Source organism: Emydura macquarii, unplaced genomic scaffold, assembly GCF_026122565.2.
Source record: "Emydura macquarii macquarii isolate MOO-44397 ecotype Brisbane River unplaced genomic scaffold, CSIRO-AGI_Emac_v2 contig_2205, whole genome shotgun sequence".
NCBI lineage: Eukaryota > Metazoa > Chordata > Testudines > Chelidae > Emydura > Emydura macquarii.
Genome location: NW_027132342.1, coordinates 22,035,391 through 22,054,621, shown reverse-complemented (window position 1 = coordinate 22,054,621; position 19,231 = coordinate 22,035,391). Strand labels below are relative to the sequence as shown.

Genomic DNA, 19,231 nt, shown 5'->3' with positions numbered 1-19,231 from the left:
TTGTCCTAAGGTTATTTAACCTGGGAAGGAGACAAGTTAGAGGAGACATGATTGAACATTTATGATTATGAAGGGGATATATTCAACATCAGACCAGAGATGTAGCCAGAACTCATTTTTTGGCAGGGCCTCTGGTTGACATAGGTGGGCACAAGCCTTGTGTCACAAGCGAAACAGAGGCTGATAAAAATGCGGAATGAATTGCTTAAAATCTGATTGGGTGGGCCTGCTTCTAAAGTGGGTGGGCCATGGCCCATCTGTAGCTACACCACTGCATCAGAAAAAACCTCTTTTTTTAATGCTGCTCCATAATATGAAAGCAAAGAGACATTTCCAAATAAGTGGTCAGTATATTTAGGTGAAGTGCTGCTTCATACACAGGATAATCTGTGTAGTTCACAGCTTAGGAAGAAAATGAGTTAAATACTAACTTTTAAAGAGGCTGAATGAATTTATGAACAATAATATGTATCAGTTGCACTTGTTAAGGAGAAGGTAAATAAATCTCATGCTTCAAGGCATAAATTATGTCAGTGGTCAGGAGCCCACATCCATGTTAAAAGTTGCACCATTGACTAAGTGAATTATGGTTTTTTTTCCATCTTCCTCAGGTATTAGTTGTGATTTGAGATAAGATCCAGTATGGCTTTGTTCTTCATGCTCTTCATGTTGCAAGACGATTCACATACAGGATGACGGGGCTGTACTTGAACTGAAAAATACAATAATACATTCCACTCTGTTCATCATGCAGAGTAAAGGAAGCTGTCTGCAAACTGAGCTTATTAAAGAGCAATAGAAGCTTTTTCAGAGGACCCAACCCAGGTGAAAGATGTTAATCTGAGTTGAATCATCAATTGTGCCAACAAGGAAATGTTTTGCCTTACACTATCCCTTACCTAGCAAGGGAGGATTTTCTGTCATCTGATGCAATATGTTCAGGGAAGAGCAGCCTCTCAAGCCTGGTCCATGCACTGATTTTCTAATCAACTGGAGACAGTGAATGATTTACACAGGACAAATAAAAGTAAATTCCTTTACTGTACTTCTTCCATGAACGGCTGGGACTGAGTTTGGGCTCCTGGAAGTCAGGCTTCCTGTGCTTCTGAATAGTTGTTTGTGCAGGATTTTATTTACTGGAGCATGAAGTGATTTTTGAAGATTTCCTTCCTCTATTCTTTCTTTTTAAAGTGAGCCACTGAAGAAAATTGGAAGGAATGACAAACTCATCAGCCAAAGATGTCAGTGGGCTTGAAAACCCCAGCTTTTTGGTGAGTGTATTGCTTTAAGAAAAGTATGGCTTGCATAGTACTTGGGAGAGTTCTGAGAAGGAAAGATAATAGGAGCAAAGGAGAAAAGAGGACAAAGAAGCAGCGGCAACAGAGAGAGAGAGAGAGGTTGTTTTAGAGAGAGTGAATGAAAGGAGAGAGGAGAAAGAGAAGCAGAGACAGATTGAACAATCTTTTCTGGATCCTTTGAAAAGATGAGGCTGATATGGTCTGCTATCTTCTTCACTGAATCCTGTTGCTTGACGAATAACAATTTTAAGGCTGATTTTCTTCTCTTGAGTTCCTTTCTCATATTCTATAAATAAGAGAGAAAAGAGATGGGGAGATGAACTGGATCTGATTCTACTATAGTTTACTTATCTGCTTCAAAAGGGATTAAACTTTCTGCCTCTTGTTGCTGTGTCTGTGAATTGGAGGTTTTATGTGATGACAAGGGCAGGTAAAACTGGGGAAAGATTTGTTTTTGTTTATTGTTTTAATGGGTCTATTTCAAAAGAGGTAAATTGACAACGAGTTGATGCAGAGAATTTGGGGGTGAACTGGGCACAGTGCCCTGCAGATTTCCAGCAGAGTAGCGCATTTATGAGTAAACTATGTGAGGTGTTATAAGAAGCTGTGTAACTGTGCTGTGCTGGAAATACTGTAGAACACATTAGAAGGAAGAGGGATGGTCTTGTGGATAAACCACAGGACTGAGACTAAGGCCTGGTCTACACTGGTGGCTTAATTTGAATTAAAGTCCCTTAATTCGAATTAATTATTCCTGCGTCTACACTTGCACATTGTTAATTCGAATTAAGGAGCCTTTAAAATCGAATTAATAAAACCACCTCTGCAAGTGGATTAGTACCTGAAGCGCATCAGTTAATTCACATTAGTGTGAGTGTGGACGCAACGGGACTTAATTTGAATTAATTGGCCTCCAGACTGTATCCCATGATGACTCATTTCAGTATCCTCCCCCAAAGCAGCCCCAGGAAGATTTAAATCTTCATTTCCTGGGGTGAATGGGTTTAAAATCCAAGCTGCGATCACCCCCCCACACACACACACACACACAAAACAAGCCCTTTGCAGTTTGTCCCTTTAAGGGTTTGAAAATTTCACCCCCCCTCTCCCCGCATGGTGAATGTGTTTTAACTTCCCAGCAAGCCCTTTGCAGTTTGTCCCTTTAAGATTTGTCCCTTTGAAAGTTTAGCCCTTTAAAGTTTGTCCCTTTGAAAAATTTCACCACCCAACCCCCTCTGGTAAATGCGTTTTAAATGCCAGCAGTGAGTGGAAATTCTTTGCTACATTGTTTCAGTGGCCAATCATGGAAATTGATACTTTTTTAAGAGTTTATTCACAGTGCTACATGTGGATACATTATATCATGCTTTCCATCAGTGAAATGGAAACATTTGTATCACTGTATTAATATACTAACTGACTCCGTTGTTATTTATCTTATATTCTACAGACACCTGTAGAATCAAATCAAAGGCAAGCAATATACAGGGGGTGGTAGTGGGAGCATAAAAGGCAAACTGCATACAGGTGGGGGGGTTGCTTTGGTGGAGGGAAAAATCAAAGGCAAGCAATATACAGGGGGTGGTAGGGGGAGCATAAAAGGCAAACAGCATACAGGTGGGGGGTTTCGTTTGGTAAAGGGACAAATCAAAGGCAAGCAATATACAGGGGAGGGTGGGGGGAGCATAAAAGGCAAACAGCATACAGTTCTAAAGTAATCCAGGATAAGCTGCGATGTATTTGTCACGGTCAAAATGAGAGCATAGTTCAGCTGGCTCCATGTGCCTGCAGCAATGGTGATTGGGGAGTAAAAAACAGCATGAAAATCCTTTTTCTGTTTGTTTGGGGGTGGGGGAAGCAGCGCTGCATTCTGGGATGATAACACTCGTCACAACAGCCTCTATGGTTAGTTGCACTGTGGGATAGCTTCCCACATTGCACTGCTTTCTAATTCGAATTAAGTCTGGCCAGTGTGGACGCAAGAAACCAGCACAAACACTGTAGTGTGGACAGTCTGCAGTACTTTCTATAAATTGCTTTCTGTAATTCGAATTAAGCTAATTCGAATTAGTGCTGCAGTGTGAACATAGCCTAAGGAGATGTGAGGCCTTGTTCTCAACTTCAAAGTACTTCCATTAAAATCAAGAAGAATTGCTCATATCCTGAGGAAGGGTTAAGAATTAGGTACCTGGGATTCTATTTCCTGCTCTGCCACAGACTGTTTTGTTTGACTTTCAGCAAATCAGATATTGCTCCATGCCTCAGTTTCCCCATCTGTAAAGCACGGAAAACAAAATTTAGCTCCCTTCCAGGGAGGTTATGAAGGTAAATGTGTTAACATTTGTAAAGTGCTTTGAGATCCTCATGTGGAAGGTGCTGTAGAAATGCAAAGGATTATTCTTTTTATTATTAAAATGCTCCTTTTCAGTATGTCCCAGCCACAGTCCAGGTCTGGTTTCTCACTTTCCTTGAGATTGAATCCTCCCTCATCCTGATGGACTGGGTTCTTTGTTTTTTGAGCAGTTCAGTTTTTATTCTTTCAAGAAGATTTTTGTTCAAAATAATGAAGATGGCTCCAGGTAGTCACAGGGGTCGACTGGCTGTATGATCTCACAGCATTAAGGCTAATAATTGTAACTGGTGGTTAATTAATCTTATGCTGCAGGCAACAAGACAAAATCAAAGGGTTGTCCTGCTCATGCCTCTGCTGCAGAGGAAGCAAGGGGTTGTCCTGTTACAGAGACTTCTGATTGTTCCTTCTCCCAAAATGAGAGGTTGATTTCATTCAGCAGTGCCTAATGCTCACTCCTTCCCATGCAAGGTTCCCATGCAGGATCAGGCATTCTTGTGGAACCGGCAATGGTACACACAGGATACTGGTTACTTTGCTACAAGCTTCTATTCCTAACGAGAGCTATGGAAAGTGAGCTTGCTTCTGGCTGGATCTGGGTCTTTTTAATACTCCCAGCCTGTCTACATGAGAAAAACAGACTGTTTTAAAATGTGTTAGCCAGTATGTTTTAACCCATGTGGTTTTAAAGAGGCCTTGCACTTACTGTGGACTCGCTCATCTATTGAGAAGGAAGGTCCAGAAATCTGGATATTTGATGGAAATAATGCTATGTCACAGGTACATTTCGGTGTCTATGCATAGTTTGTCTTTTTTATTTTGACTTGAAAAGTTGTGTTTATTTTCTGCTCCTGTTTCTTCAATACAGTATCATTTGCTCCCTTCAGTGGGAGATTCTGTGCCTCTCTGGGGAGGGGGTTGTTTCATACACATCTGCCCAGCTCCTTCATGCCTGCGATCATAGAGACCCTCTCCAGGCCTTGCCCTACCATTGCTGTTCCTCCTCTCCCCACAGTCTCAGCTCCCACTGTGAAAGCAGCTCACATGGAGTGCAAGATACTGCACCCCACAGTCTGTGCATGCTGAGGTCTGGCTGGAAGGGGAGGTGAGATCTCCACATGCCCACTTGTATTCAGGGATATTTCATGAGTGAGCCTTTCTCTCTTGTCAGGGCCGGTTTAACTCTAGACGTGAGGCAGGGAAGTCACCTCAATCCTCCCTTCTGGAAGGCAGTGCAGCTTTAACAAGGGCTTCCTTGCCAGCATGTCACTGGGCCTCTTGTTTCTTAATTGGCGGAGCAGAGTTTCAGCTGGGTGGGCCGGGTTGTCTGTGCACACAGCATGCTTGGCCATGGAGGGGGAGGGAGAAGGAGGAAGAAAGTGCCTTGCAGTGGTACAAAACCACCACCACAGCTCAGCACAGGAGTGGGATAGGAAGCGCATGTGGCTTTTCTCAGCTACAAAGGTAGGTCAGTGCACAATGCGACCTGGTAAGACGGGAAGGATAAAAAAAAGAAATGGGGGATAACGCAGAGGACTGCGCTTCCCAAACTGGCAAGGGTTTCACTGGATCCTCTCTTTCTGTCACATACACACACGCACCCAGTTTTCTCAGCTATTGTTTTTCAAATGCACCTCTCATGCTCCCCTTCTCCCCCACCCATGTTGGAGTTAGTGTTAATTAAATTACCCCTCCCTTCCTTCCCCCATGTACACAAGGCCTAAGAACCTGATGAACCTGAGACATACACAGATCCCACTAAAGTCAGTGAGAGTTGCAGGTGATGAATTCCTCTCTGGATGAGGCTCTAATTGAGGAATGTTTTGTCCTGGCTTCGACAGGTTGAAGATGGAGACCAATACAGTGCCTTGTCTGAACTCGATGCCGAGGGCCCAAAGGAAAAGAAGAAAGACCAGGGCAAGAATTGCAGTACACTAGTGTACTCTGTCACTGATGTTCCGCCCTGGTACCTCTGTATCCTGCTAGGGATCCAGGTGAGACTCAGAAGAACATGGTGGAGTGGGGTGGATGGAGGTTGATTGAGTTGTTCGTATCCCCACTTAACGGGTGAAATGTGAATTAGAAAATAGCTCATATTTACTGGCCACGCCTGAAACTATCTGGTTTGCTGTTGGTGATGTCAAGTCATCCCTGATAAGTGCATGGGCTCAAATTGCTTTCTTTTGTTAGGAATTTACACTGTGCTTTATGCAGTACAAACAAGAAGTCCCAGTCCCAGACCAAGAGCTTGTACTCTAAGGATGAACAGTAATAAACAGCCCATTGAAAAGTGCCTGTGTTGCAGAGTTATAGAAAATATTGAAAGGCTCCCTCGCCTCTGCAACTGCACTACAATAAAAGCTAATCAGAAGTAGCATGAAAAAAAGAAACCGTGCAGTTTTTTATCAGTTTATATGGTTGCGTGCAAGTAATAAATCCCACTTGGGTGATACAGTGCAAAGCCAATAGAGTACAGAATCCATTTGGTAATGTAACCCTTCTGCCAGACAGAGCTGGCAGCAGTAAAGGGCCGGGTTCTAGATCTAGGGATTCCTGTCAATGATACAACACCAAACTGGCTTGGGCCCCCCCCAGTCACCTGGGAAATCACACACTATCCCCTGGGCACCCCCAAAAGGCAATACCTCCCCTCTCGCAAGCACAGAGTCTGAGTGTAGAAAGAAAAGCTTTTAATGAAAGGAAGGTTTGGGAAAACAGTGCAAACAGAATTCATGAACACAATGGACCAAACCAGCCCCACCCCAGAGTACGTGAGGCAAGTCCTTCCCTTCTCCCTTCTTGCTTTCTCTACCCTACTGCCATCGTAGCTGCACTGTCCACCTCTCAGCTGTGGGGCTCAGCCAGTCCCCTCTGCTGCTGGCTCCTGCTTCACACGGGCTTGGCTGGTCCCCTCTGCTGCACCTGCTGCCTGTGGGCCCTGACCACTGCTAGCTCCCACTGCCTGTGGGCCCCCTCGCTGCTGTCAGTCTCTCAGGGTTTCCCAAGCAACCTCAGTTCTAGTGAATTTCAGCTTCCAGTGATTTCAGCTCTCAGTCCATGGGAAATGCTCCTGCTGACACAGGAGCTCTGTCCCTGCTCTGAGTCCTGGGGCTCTTGTCAGACAGACAGATCCAGCTGTCAGCAGAGTGGAGAGTCCTTGCTCTTTAACAAAACAAAAAGACTTCAAGATGAATCATTATTTCTACCTTTTAACAGTGGGAGGAGATAGTCAATCCATGCCTGAGAGTAACCCTTTGTCAGGGCTAGTGTGGCCTTAGCAAGGTGACCCCCACCCTTCCCTGCTTGCTCTTACAGTGCTCTAGCATCCATATGCCACCTTTGTTGAGTTCTGTTTAGATGAATGAATCTTTCATCAGAACAGGCTAAACACAATCTGCTGTCATTTGTTCATACAATTGGAGGACATTTCATTACCCCTGCAGTTAACACAAAAGTGATTTGTAACCCAAGACCAGCCAGACTGACCATTTCCCATCATACTCAGCACCTAGGTGTGCAATCATACTGAGCACCTAATTGTCCTCATGCAAATACAGAGCCCATGCAAATAAAGTGCCCCCACCCCTTTCAGCTGGCTAAGTAGGGAAGAGCCATTCAGACCTTGCTTACATCAAGATACTTAAAAATGATTAATCTAAGATAGTGATGACTTTGTTTGGACATTGATGAATAATTTGTGTTTGTTCATTTCTTTAAGTAATCTTGTAAGTTTAGTTTAGATGCAACATTTGGGCTTTGTAAAAACAAGGATTTATGAAACCCTAGATCACTGGAAATATTTCCATCATTTTTTTCATTAAAAATATTCTAATGAAAGCAACAGTTATTTTGGGGGATTTAAACATTTTCTGCAGTGTTAGCCTCCCAAACATTGCAGCACCATACTAGTGCATGGGAACCAGAAAATGATGTTGACTAGGAACAAAAGCTATGTTGACTAGTCTAATTTCATTGCCCAAGCCGAGTGAACTGCACAATCAGCATTAATAGGGAAAAGAAAATTGGATTTGAAAGATTCTTTTAATATTGATGACTAATTAAAAGTCTTTACGCACATTTGTATATTGGGTTTATTAAAAAAGTGGGGCCTGATTTTTCCACTTTTTTGTACCTTGTGTAGCTATTTACAGTTATGCAAACTGAGTGTAAAACATTCGCACCAGGGTGAGTGGAAAGTTATAATTTAGTAGCCTTTTATGCCCACTTCTCTGATTTCCCCTTAGTACTAGCTTCTGGCCTAAGGGAGCATGAGAAGTGTCATGAGGGAGAATGTAGGCTGGGTGAGTTAATGGTGCCACAGAGCAAAGCAGAGTGGGAGTGGGTTGAAACTCACATTTGGCATAAATACAATCTGATACTGCCTTCCAGTAACTTGTCTTTCTTTTCCGGGAAAGAGCCCTCAAAATAGCTATTCTCAGATTCTTGAAATTTGCCAGTTCCCATCTGACAGCCACTTGGGAATTGGGTAGTGTTGTTTCTACAGAGTTCCAAGTGGCAGTAGGGCATGAAAAACAGGTACAGTTGGGATGGGTTGTTAAAACTCTCACAGATACTTTAGAACATCCCCCACCAGAAAATAAAACTTGTCAGAGAAAATAAAGGTTATCAGGAATTGGTGTTATTGATGTCATTTGAGTCCTGATCTACAAGTGGCTTTTAGCCTTCTCTCAACAGTAAAATAGTTATACGGGGCAATTACTGAGTCCTTTTTCATGCCAGTCTTTTCTCTGTGGTTTTTAGCACTACCTGACGGCTCTGGGTGGTCTTGTAGCCATCCCTCTGATCCTGTCCAAAGAGCTTTGCCTGCAGCACGATCCCCTGACCCAGGGTCACCTGATCAGCACCATCTTCTTTGTCTCAGGAATTTGTACTCTTCTTCAAGTCCTCTTTGGAGTCAGGTAGGCAAAATCCTTGAAATATAACCTATCCAAAGGTTCTGAAAGTGATTTGGAAGCTGCAATTGCTAGCTAGCAATTGCTAGCTAGCTCTTCAGCTAGTTAATTGTGCTGTAGATTAACGAATGAGAGTGATTTGTGATTTGTGGCTGTTTGGGCATGTTCCAGAGCACACAGAAGTGTAGGGGGGCATCCTTTTACCACAGACCAACGGGGCAATGGTACATAAAATGGTGTCCTGAGTGGCAGCTGGAAAGATAGGCCCCGCTATAGTGGTTTGTTATAGAAATGTGCTCTGAGATGTGGAACAATGTCAGGGAAAATTTACTTCCATTCAATACCTGCACTAGGACCAAACCATTAAGTGATAAACATTCTCTGTACTCAGCAAAAAGGAAATAAGAATTGACCCTGTAATGGCACTCTATACACCAAAGCAGCACCCTGGAACTCCCATATTCACCACTGTCATATCATTATGATATGTTTTGTACAAGCTATCCCTTGTGATGTCATTTTAAAAGTCTTGATCTGTTGAACATTAATATCCTGTTGGATTGTATGTGCTATCATTGGATGTGAAGTTACAAAGTTTTGCTATGTGTGTGTTACTGAAATATATTGTGAGATTGGGAACACCCGGAACCAGCCTTTCAGGTACAATGATGGAGTAGCTAGATGTGCTGATGGCCCATTAAAGGGAATCCACTTTCCCAAAAGCCATCCCAGAAAACTTGTCAGAGAGAGCATGTAGAAAATGGAGAATGCTTGACCAATGGGGGTGATGTGACATGCTGTACCCCATGTACACCCTTATGGTGTGACTTGTGTATCATTCATGTTCACCCTTATAGTGTAACTGTGTTGTCTGATGCAAAGTATGTCATGTAAGGTGTTTTTTGGAATGCTCATGACATACTGATCATTATTGTTATGATAGCATGTTTCCAGCAATGTCATACATACATAGTTATGAAACTCTGCTATGTAATATGCCCAAATGTGTGTCTCACATGGCTTGAATAGATCCAAGCAAACACACAGCTGAGTGATGGTTCACGCCTTGCAGCAGCATGCATACAGGAACAATAGGCTGGCCTGAGCACCTGATAAGGTGACTCTTATTTGACTCAAGTGGAGGAAGTCATGCCCATTGCCAGACATGGCCAATCAACTGACCCCAGGGGGTGACAAGGAAATAAGTTAAAGGCAGAGGCATTTTTTCCTCTGGAGCTCTCCCTTGGAATCCATCTACAAAGCAACATCAAGGACACTGAACCTGGGGGGAGAGTCAGTCAGCCTGTGGTGAGTATTATCTGGGGCTTTAAGGTTACTAAAGTGTTGAGTTTAGTTTAGAATTCGATTTATTTTTTAATTAATTGTGATCAAACCTTGATTCATATTTTTCTGGCTTATAATCATTTAAAATCTTGTAATCGATAAACTTTTTTTTTAATCTAAAGCAGTACACGTGGATTGAGTGTGTGTAGAGACTTCACTTGCAATGACAGAGCTGTGGCATATCCATTTCTTTGATAAATTGACAGAGAAATGTAATGAGCTTGCAGGGTGCAGTGAGCAGCACTGAACGCTGTAAGATGGCAGTTCCTGGGGTTGCATCTAGGACTGGGGGTGTTTGCTGGGGTTCAGTCCCATGAGTGACTGGCTCGAAGCACTCTTTCACTTGTTCAGCGACTGATTATTCACAGAAGGCTGGGCGTGGGTCGACTCTGGAATGGCAAAGCAGAGCAGAGTAAGCAGAGTAAGTCAGGGCCCAGGAGTGAGGAACTGGGGTGACACAGCTGCACACTAGTCCAGATTGCAGGGCGGAACGTCGCAGGTTGACCCCCACGTCACAAGCATAGATCTTTCCAGCAAGCTGGAAGAAACTTTAAAAGAGGGGAAGTGACATGATCACTTGGCTTTACTCCCCCCCACAACTCAACACCTGGAAACATGCCTGGAGGACAAAGACTTTCAATTGCGGAAGGTTGGTCCTAGGCTGGAAGGCAGTCCCAGCCTGTGTACTGAGGATCTGTAACCTGCATATATCATCTGTCAGGGTGAGACACTGCTTGATTCAAATCCTGTTTAGTTTGTAGAACTTAGATGGTGAATTTATTTTTGTTTCTTAAGTAACCAACTCTGGTCACTATGCCTGCTACTTATAATCACCTAAAATCGATCTTTCTGTAGTTAATAAATCTGTTTTTATATTTTACCTAAAACAGTGTGTTTTAGTTGAAGTACTTGGGAAATCTCAGCTCAGTTTACAAAGACTAGTGTGTGTCCTCTCCACATCGAGGGAGGGGTAGACTGGGTAATGAACTTACACTGGTCAGGCTTCTGACCAGGGCAAGGTGATATAGTTCTGGGGTATGGAGCTGGGGAGAATTTGCTGAAGCCTGTCTATTGTTGGTTCATGAGTGGCTGGGGAAAACAGGCTGTGTCCCAGCCTGTGGATATCTGTGAAAGTGCGGTACCTGCTTGAGGTTTGTAGCTTGCCAACAGCATCACAGTGTGAGAAGGAGCCCATGTTGCTGGGACAGATGGCTCAGTGGTCCCACAGTCCAGGCTGCAGCCCGGGAAAGCTTATCACACCATGGTTATGGGATGAGCCTGCTAAAAGATTTCTCAGAAAACCAGGGGATGTGGAGTAGTGCAGAGGGATGATATGATGTGCACCTTGCAGGGGCAAAATTCAACCTCCTTGAAAGCCTCAACAGCTTCCTCTTAAGATAATGACTAGCAGACTTTGAAAGGGAGAGATGGAAACCAGGCCAAGCTTGTGTCACCTTTTCAACATGGTTTTGTTGGTCTTGGGGATGAATGAGGTATAGGGAAGTGGTAGGGGGAGAATTTTTACACTAATTAATCTTGTGTGTCAGATTGTAAACCAGTGTAATGTCACTGACTTCAGAGGACATATGCCAGTTTCCACCAGCTAAGGAACTGTCTTTCAGTCTGTGTTCTCAGCAGTGGATGCACCTTCATTGCTTTAAGTGCTAGTGTAGGCGGGATAAAACCATTGTCAATATTGCCTTAAGTAGACTTGCCTCAACTAGTTGCTAAAATGGTGCTGGATGCAGTTTTGTCCCATCTATTTACATTGAAACTGTTTTTGTACTGGTTTAGCAGCACCCATTGTTAACAGCCAGTACATTTTCCTAGAGTAGGCAAGGTCAATGTGCTGACTAATGGCCACCACTTGTGACTACACCAGGATCACATTTTGGAAAAGATCCCTTCAGAGGCACTTTGTGGAGTAGCATGAGTTTCACCCACAGGAAAGGGCTGGTGCAGTTTTAGGTATATTTCACTGCAATTATCTCAAGAGATCAGCATCCAAGTCTGAGCACATGCATTAGCCTAGTCTTGGTCTGAGCAGCTGCACCACAAAGTCATATCCATGCTACAGTGGCCCAGATCCTCAAAGAGCTTTAGTCATCTAACTTCTATGGGAGTTCCCAGTGAATTGTGGCAGAACTCGTCTGTTCTTTTGGGCACACACGGGGAATTGTGGGAAGGCACTGGAAGACTAGCAGCACTTGAGTGATTTAGCCTGCATCCTCACGGCAAAATGGGGGGGCTATCTGTCCAATTGAAAGCCTCATTTGTATTTTAGCCTGTAGCTCCAGAAAGGCTAGCTAACTAGGGTTGAAAGCAACACCTAAGTAAGAGCCGTGCTTAATTCTGTCATGAAGATGTACTCTTTGTGGGTATTTGTGTACTGCTTGGGATCGCAGGGTGTAACAGAGTGCTGAGGCCTGACAGATGGGTCAGCACCCTGATCACTGAAGCCTCAATTAGTGTCCCCAGAGTTGGCTGACTGGACAATTAGCTAATCAGATGAAGAGGCTGGGGGAGGCAAGGAAGTAAGTAGCTCTCAGCTGGCTAACCTGACAAAAACTGGGAAGGAAGTGTCACAAGGTGTGGAAAGAGTGCGGAGTGAAAGAGCCTTGTAAGACAGGGAGCTAGCATTGCCTCTTAGGGCTCTGGTAAAGAGGGACTGAAAGACCATAGGGATTAAAAACTGAGATGTTGCACTGTACTGGTATTGGTGGAAGTGGTTAGATTACAATACTGACTGAACACGAAAAGGAAGTGGGTCTGAGTAGTTTCTGGGGAATCAAAGGATGGGGTCAGAGCATTGCACTGTTGCAATTGGGGGTTGTCGTGGGATCCTGATTCCCTCTGCGTGTGGTCATTTGGAAGTTTACTGGGGGAAGCTGGTGCAAAGACTCACTACCTGGACATGGAGCAGACCCTGCAGTGGGTGAGGGCACAGCAGAAGGAGCTGCAAAGGATGTTGTAGACCTCCCAGGAGTCCCACCAACTTGAGAGACAATCCCTGATAGCTTGGGAGGCTGAGCAGTCGCGGAGCCTACAGCAGTTCACCCAGGAGCAGATCCAGGTGCAATAACAGTTGGTCCAGAAGGTGGTAAGTCCCAGTGGGGAAAGCAGGAGTCATACACAGGAAGTGTCCCAGTGCAAGATAGGCCCAACTGATGATTCTGGTGAATTTCCATTAATATGTGAGAAAGCAGCCATGGCAGTTGGCTGTGGTAGGGAAAGTGGGACCCTCCAGGTGGTGCCATATTTCATGGGAGACGGTCTGATGGCCTATGTGGCCCTGAGTGAGGAGCAGGCCCGGCCCTATCAGGCTGTGAAGCTGCCTTTAGAGTGGATGGGGCTTTCAACCAAAAAATCCTGGCAGAAATTTCAGGCTGCTAGGTGGACTGAAGAAGTATGACCCAGGGCACGTGCCCAAAAGCTGACAGCCAGAATGTAGCCCAGTCTAAGACCAGACAGTTCAACTATTGGGGAAATTATGAACCAAGTGATACTGGAACCAGGGCCGGCCTTATGGGTAGGCAACTGCCCAGGGTGCTGTGATCAGGGGGTGATGTGGCCAAGTGGCAAGGAGCAAGCTGGGCCTGCGGTGTGCGGCCACAAACAAGAGCTCAGGGCAATGGCGGGAGGGGAGGTACCAGGGGCCAGGAATGATGGGGGAAGCAATGGGGAGGCTGCGGGGGTTAAGTGGTGCCAAAATACAAGTTTGCCCAGGATACCATTTCCCCTAAGACTGGCCTTGACTGGAACAATTTCTCCAGAGTCTCCTGGAGGTTACCTGAACTCTGGTTAAACTAGCAACAGACTGCTACCCTGTAGGCTGCCATTAAACTCTCAGAAGAGTTCTTGGAAATCAACTTTCCCAGAAGAAGAATCTGGCCACCTATGGGCCCAGAGTTGTGGAGAGGCGGGTAGTGAATTGAAAAATTCTGAGAAGATCAGGGAGGAGGCTAAAGGAACTGTCAGGGAAAAGGGGAACCGTGTGCTTTCAATGTGGAAGGCCTGGTCATATAAAACAGGACTGCTCAGAACTGGAATGTGGGTTTGCAGAATTCCGCAGCTGGACTGGGACTCTTGGGGGGCATGATTCATAGGAAAATGCTGACTGTCCCTATAAAAGTGGGATGGAGGCCTCAAAGGGGAAGAGTGGATAAAGCTTTGGGATGTTAATTGATCCAGGAGTGTTTAGTGAAGATCCTGGGGGAGATAGTAGAGATAAAATGTGTTCATGGGGAGAAGCTCTGAAAAATTGCAGCGATACCCCTAGAAGTAAAGGGAAAATCTAGGTGTAAGTGGATGGGACTAGTAGTGGGTACTGATTGGGCCCTTCTTCCATAACAGAACTAGACCACCCTAAATTGAGTGAAATCAGCCACGAGGAAGATATGCCACAAGAAAGGTGAAGGGAAGAACTGGAGGCCTTAAAGAAGGAGGAGAATGGGGCGAAAGTAATGTGCCCTTCCTCAGCACCAGGAGGAAGAGGCTAAAAAGAGTGGCCTACAGGAAACCCCTGCTATGAAGCAGGGCCATTTTATGACCTTCGTAGGCCCTAGGCACACTTGCCTTCGTAGGCCCCCCGACCGAAATGAGTAATTTGATTTTAAGCTATTAACAAATAGTTTTTTAAATAAAAATAAAAAATTATATATAAATTTTTTTTCGTAGGCCCTGAAAGTTTCGTAGGCCCTAGGCACTGTGCCTGTTGTGCCTAATGGATAATACGGCCCTGCTGTCAAGTTCAGTGGACGAAGACTGAGTTATGGGGACATCCCCTCACCTTCAAAATGGGAGGATGAGGGAGGCGGGACCCAGAAATGGGACCTTACAAGCCCACACACTGGGGGCAAATGGGAATCTAAAGAGGCAAGCACCTCCTATAAGGTGGGGAAGGTGCAGGGTGAAAGCCTGATGTGAGGGAGGATGGGGAGAGGTATGTGACAGTGCTGAAGCCTGACAGGTGGGTCAGCCCTCTGATCACCGTAGCCTCCATTTGTTTCCCCAGTTGAGGGCTGGTTGAGCAATTAGCTAATCAGGAGAGACTGGGGAGGTGAGGCACTAATTAGCGCTCAGCCACTTAACCTGGTAAAAGCAAGCAAACAAGGAAGGCAGTGTTACAGGGAGGAGGACAGGGCTAGCTGAGTCCAGACTGAAAGAGCTCCCAGGAGATGGAAATTTCTTTTCCTCCTAGAGGCCTGGTCAAGAGGGACTGAAAGACATAGGGATTAAAAACTGTGGTGTTGCACTGTACTGGCACTGGTAGGGTTTGGAATAAAATACAGCCTGAACATTAAAAGACAGTGAGTCTGAGCAGTTTCTGGGTCATTAGAGGACAAGGATAGAGCATTGCCCTGTCACACAGCACAATATGGAAAAAGAAACAAACCGTTGTGCAAATTACCATGTGTTGGAGCATTAAAGAAAGACCACAGAAGGGACAGAGGTCCCCTTTGTTCACAGTTGGGCAAGGCTCCCTAATTTACTTAAGGCTGAGTCCTTTAGCTGCTTTTCAGCAGCACAAGGTCCTTTTTGATTCCAAGAGAAATCAGATAATCACAGTCTTCTTGCACCAAGGGGCTACCTCCTGGTACATTTAATCTGGAAGATAATCACTTACTTGGAAGTTTCAGTGAACTCCCAGCATTTTAGTAGTAGCTGCCTGTGAAGGGCAAGTATGTCAGGAGTTGCTGGGAGAGGAGAGGGTGGGAGATCGTAGGACAAGAAGGGACCTCGAGAGGTCATCTAGTTCAGTCCCCTGCCCTCAAGGCAGGACCAAGCATTATCTAGACCAGCGGTTCTCAACCAGTGGTACGCGTACCACCAGTGGTACGCGGAAGACGGCTCGGTGGTACACGAGGCAAACCTCGCCGCCAATTCCGCCGCCGAATCCCCCCCCCACCGCTGCCGATAAACCCTGCCGCCGCCGAATCCCCCCCTCACTGCCGCCGATAAACCCCGCTGCCGCCAAGCACTCCCCCCTTGCCGCCGCCGAGAAAGCCCACTGCCGCCGAAAGTCCCATCCATCCTGCCGCCGAAAACGGTCAAATGGCGGCAGGGTTTCGGCGGAGGGCATTGATACCTCCACGCGATCCCGCCTATGTACCGAGTTCTACTCGGGCCAGGTACAGTCAGGTGAAGCGGTACTTGACCTGACTGTACCTGACCCGAGTGGTACTAGGGAAAAAAAAGGTTGAGAACCGCTGATCTAGACCGTCCTTGACAGGTGTCTGTCCAACCTGCTCTTAAAAATCTCCAATGATGGAGATTCTATAACCTCTCTAGGCAATTTATTCCAGCGCTTAACTACCCTGACGGTTAGGTTGGACATTAGGAAAAACTTCCTAACTGCCCTTGCTGCAATTTAAGCCCATTGCCTCTTGTCTTATCCTCAGAGGTTAACGAGAACAATTTTTCTCCCTCCTTCTTGTAACAACCTCAGCTCTCCTCTGCTGTGATTCAACCTTTGTCAGGAGGGAGATCAGCAACAGATCCCCTTCCCAATTGGTGCTGAAAAGGTTTTAAGGGCTGGTGGCTTTTATATGGAAGATAAGAACATCTAGAGCTCACATGAGTGAGAATTATATATTTAGAAGTGGTATAATCCCTCACGTTTTAGAGCATAAACTGACCTCTAAATGACCGATTTTTAGGAAGACAAACCTCCCTTGTGGGTGGGCAGGTTATGTCATTACTGCCTACTACAGAGTTTCTGCAGCTTCATCTGTTGCATTAAACACTGGTCGTCATCAGAGACAGAATACCAGGCTTGATGGAGATAAGTCTAATGGTGTTTGTTTGGAATATCCCCACACTGTTAGTGAGCGTTCAGGAATCGATCCTGCTGGAGAATGTTAAGTGGTTCTTCTGAGCCATGGAGGCAGGTGTATTGTTATCCTACCTGGATAGAAGGGAGGTGGGACCCCTCTTCCATGGGGGTGCTGCTATTTCTTTACCCAGCAATTTACTGATGGGGCATCAGTCAGTGGCTCCGGCCAGAATTTCTGGCTTTTGGAGAACTTACGGTATTAGCTGCTCTCCTATGTTTTTTAGACAGCCTACCAGAGAGGTGGCAGGGGTTGGGTGTGTCAGCACCTGTCCTCCTCCTCACTGGTAGGGGCTGCGTGGCACACACAAGACTGCGTGGAGGCTGAGATGGCAGAGAGCGACCCTATAGCAATGGCTTCAGTCCAGACCTGAAGGATGAGCTGTGGGACAGAGGAAGACAGAATCAGGAAGAAAACTAAAGATACTTTGGGGAGCGGAAAAGGATGCTTCCCTGACTGCCATGGGGAGATGTTTTCCCTTCCTGTTGTGTGGGTGCTTGTGGCGATTGTGGTGCACACGTTTTGCCCCGTGGTGGAATGTAACTCAAGGGGCAGATGCTGACTTACCTGGACAATCACCAGCCTCCAGAGGGGACCCCACAGCTCAGCCTTGCCAAAACCTTGTCCCTTCCAGGAGCATGATAATGGCAAAACAGATGGCCTTGCCAAAGGTGCAAGATCTTGAGATGCTAGGAGAGGTATTGGGCCACAGGATTCCCAGACCTATCCTTCTGCAATAATTCCTCTATGAGCAAAGGATCGTGAGGGTTGAGCGTGGCCTGGCCATTATTGTGGCATGAGACGACTTACACTAGGAGTCTCCCTGGGATGCAGGACATAAGCCAGGTAGGACATCCACAGAGGGGCTTCCATGACATTGGGTCAAATGGGTAGGGTGAGCAGGCAACAGAGTGAATTCGCCTTCTTTCCCTCACCTGGATTCACTGCTTTTGGCTCCTTCCACTAGCAAAATTGGAATTAGGCCACAAGTAAATTATCTGTCAGCTGTGTGCAACATCTATGAATTATTCATGGAAATGACCATATCAAAGAAGTTCTCTGAGGCAGATACCTTGCCTATTTGTCACTAGCACAGGCTTGGGTGCTGTATAATTAATAATAAGCACAGTATAACAATTCTTTTCATGACACTCCAGATGTGTGTTTTGCAAACTGCACTGGAAAGAACTCGGTGAATTATCAAGCATAGCCTCAGCATTATAATTTGTTCTCAGTGCTCCTAAACAAGTGCTAGCTGTGAACCAGGTGTGTACACATGCGCAAACACACTTAATAAGGGGCCACAAATCTATTATTTATTCAACAGGGATACTATTGGGCCTTCTTTAAATAAGCCCTAACAAACCAAACCACTCCCTTGAAAAACCTCTCTGACATCTGAAGTAGGTTCAGTGCAGTAACAATAAATAACTGCTTGGATGACCTACTTTAAACAAAAACTTGCTGGTGAGTTTTTGGTAGTGTTGTTAAAAGAAAAAACAAAAACTAATCCCAGAGAGTGCAAGTAACCATGGAAGCAGAAATACATAATTTATAAGAGAAGGAGACAGTAGTGTATATTTATATAGCAAGTTTAATCTCAAAATGCTTTCTAAGCTACTGCATAGGGCTATAACACCACTGATCCCAGGCAAAATTTATATCTAGATCTCCACATGTGATGTGAGAGGTGCTATCTAACAGGGAGACCCAGTTGGTAATTCCTCTAAAAATGTTCCCTAAAAGATTCTAAATTTAAAGAGTGATGCCCAGGACTCCTGAGTCCTAACCCTAGCTCTGTCATAACTTGCTGTGTCACTTTGGGGAGATCCTAGAGGCTGATATTTTCAAAGAAGACTAGAGGAATTGAGCCACACAAATTCTATGTGCCTAAAACCCCCCTTCCCCCATTTTTTTTTTTTTTTTGGCTTTGAGAATTTCAGCCCTACCGTCTGTCTCACTTCCCCATCTATAGAATAGCAATAATATTACTGAGTTCACTGGATTGGTGTGAACATTAGCTAATGCATGTGAAGTGCTGCCCAAGGCCAGTTCTGCCTTTTGTTTTAGGGGGAAGCCCATTGACTACAGTGGAGTTACCTGATGCGTGTAATGGAAGCCACCATTTGGCTTTAAGGATTCTTCTGAATCTGTGAAAATTTCCTGACAGATGGGATGAGTGTTGGTCAGTGCAGAGAGATCTGCCATTCCAAAGCCCCTCCAGCTTGTTAGAAAGGAGTTTGACCCTGGGAAAGGTAGAGGAATGTTTTACTTCAAAAACAGCTTACTAAAAGCATGGCTGTGATTTCCATCTCCCACTCTAAATTCAGTGCCTGGATATTTTGATTAGGTAGCATCAGTGCGAGGCGTGTGTGGTGACAAATAGTTTGTGGTCAAAGCTGAGTCCATTTCAGTAGATGGAGGAAGCCTCATAGTGCGTGTGGCTTAAGGACCAGATTTACAAAAGAGCTCAGCACATTGGGTGCTGTGGTC

General features: G+C 45.2%; 1 protein-coding gene across 1 annotated transcript in view; it reads left to right on the top strand.

The window, feature by feature from the left end:
- The first annotated feature begins 1,217 nt into the window (after nucleotides 1–1,217).
- Nucleotides 1,218–19,231, top strand: part of LOC137160517 (solute carrier family 23 member 1-like) — a 50,470-nt gene continuing 32,456 nt past the window's right edge. Inside the window, exons 1-3 of the mRNA XM_067559087.1 lie at nucleotides 1,218–1,271; nucleotides 5,490–5,642; nucleotides 8,410–8,567. Coding sequence (XP_067415188.1) covers nucleotides 1,218–1,271; nucleotides 5,490–5,642; nucleotides 8,410–8,567 — 365 coding nt within the window. The remainder of the gene's footprint in view (nucleotides 1,272–5,489; nucleotides 5,643–8,409; nucleotides 8,568–19,231) is intronic.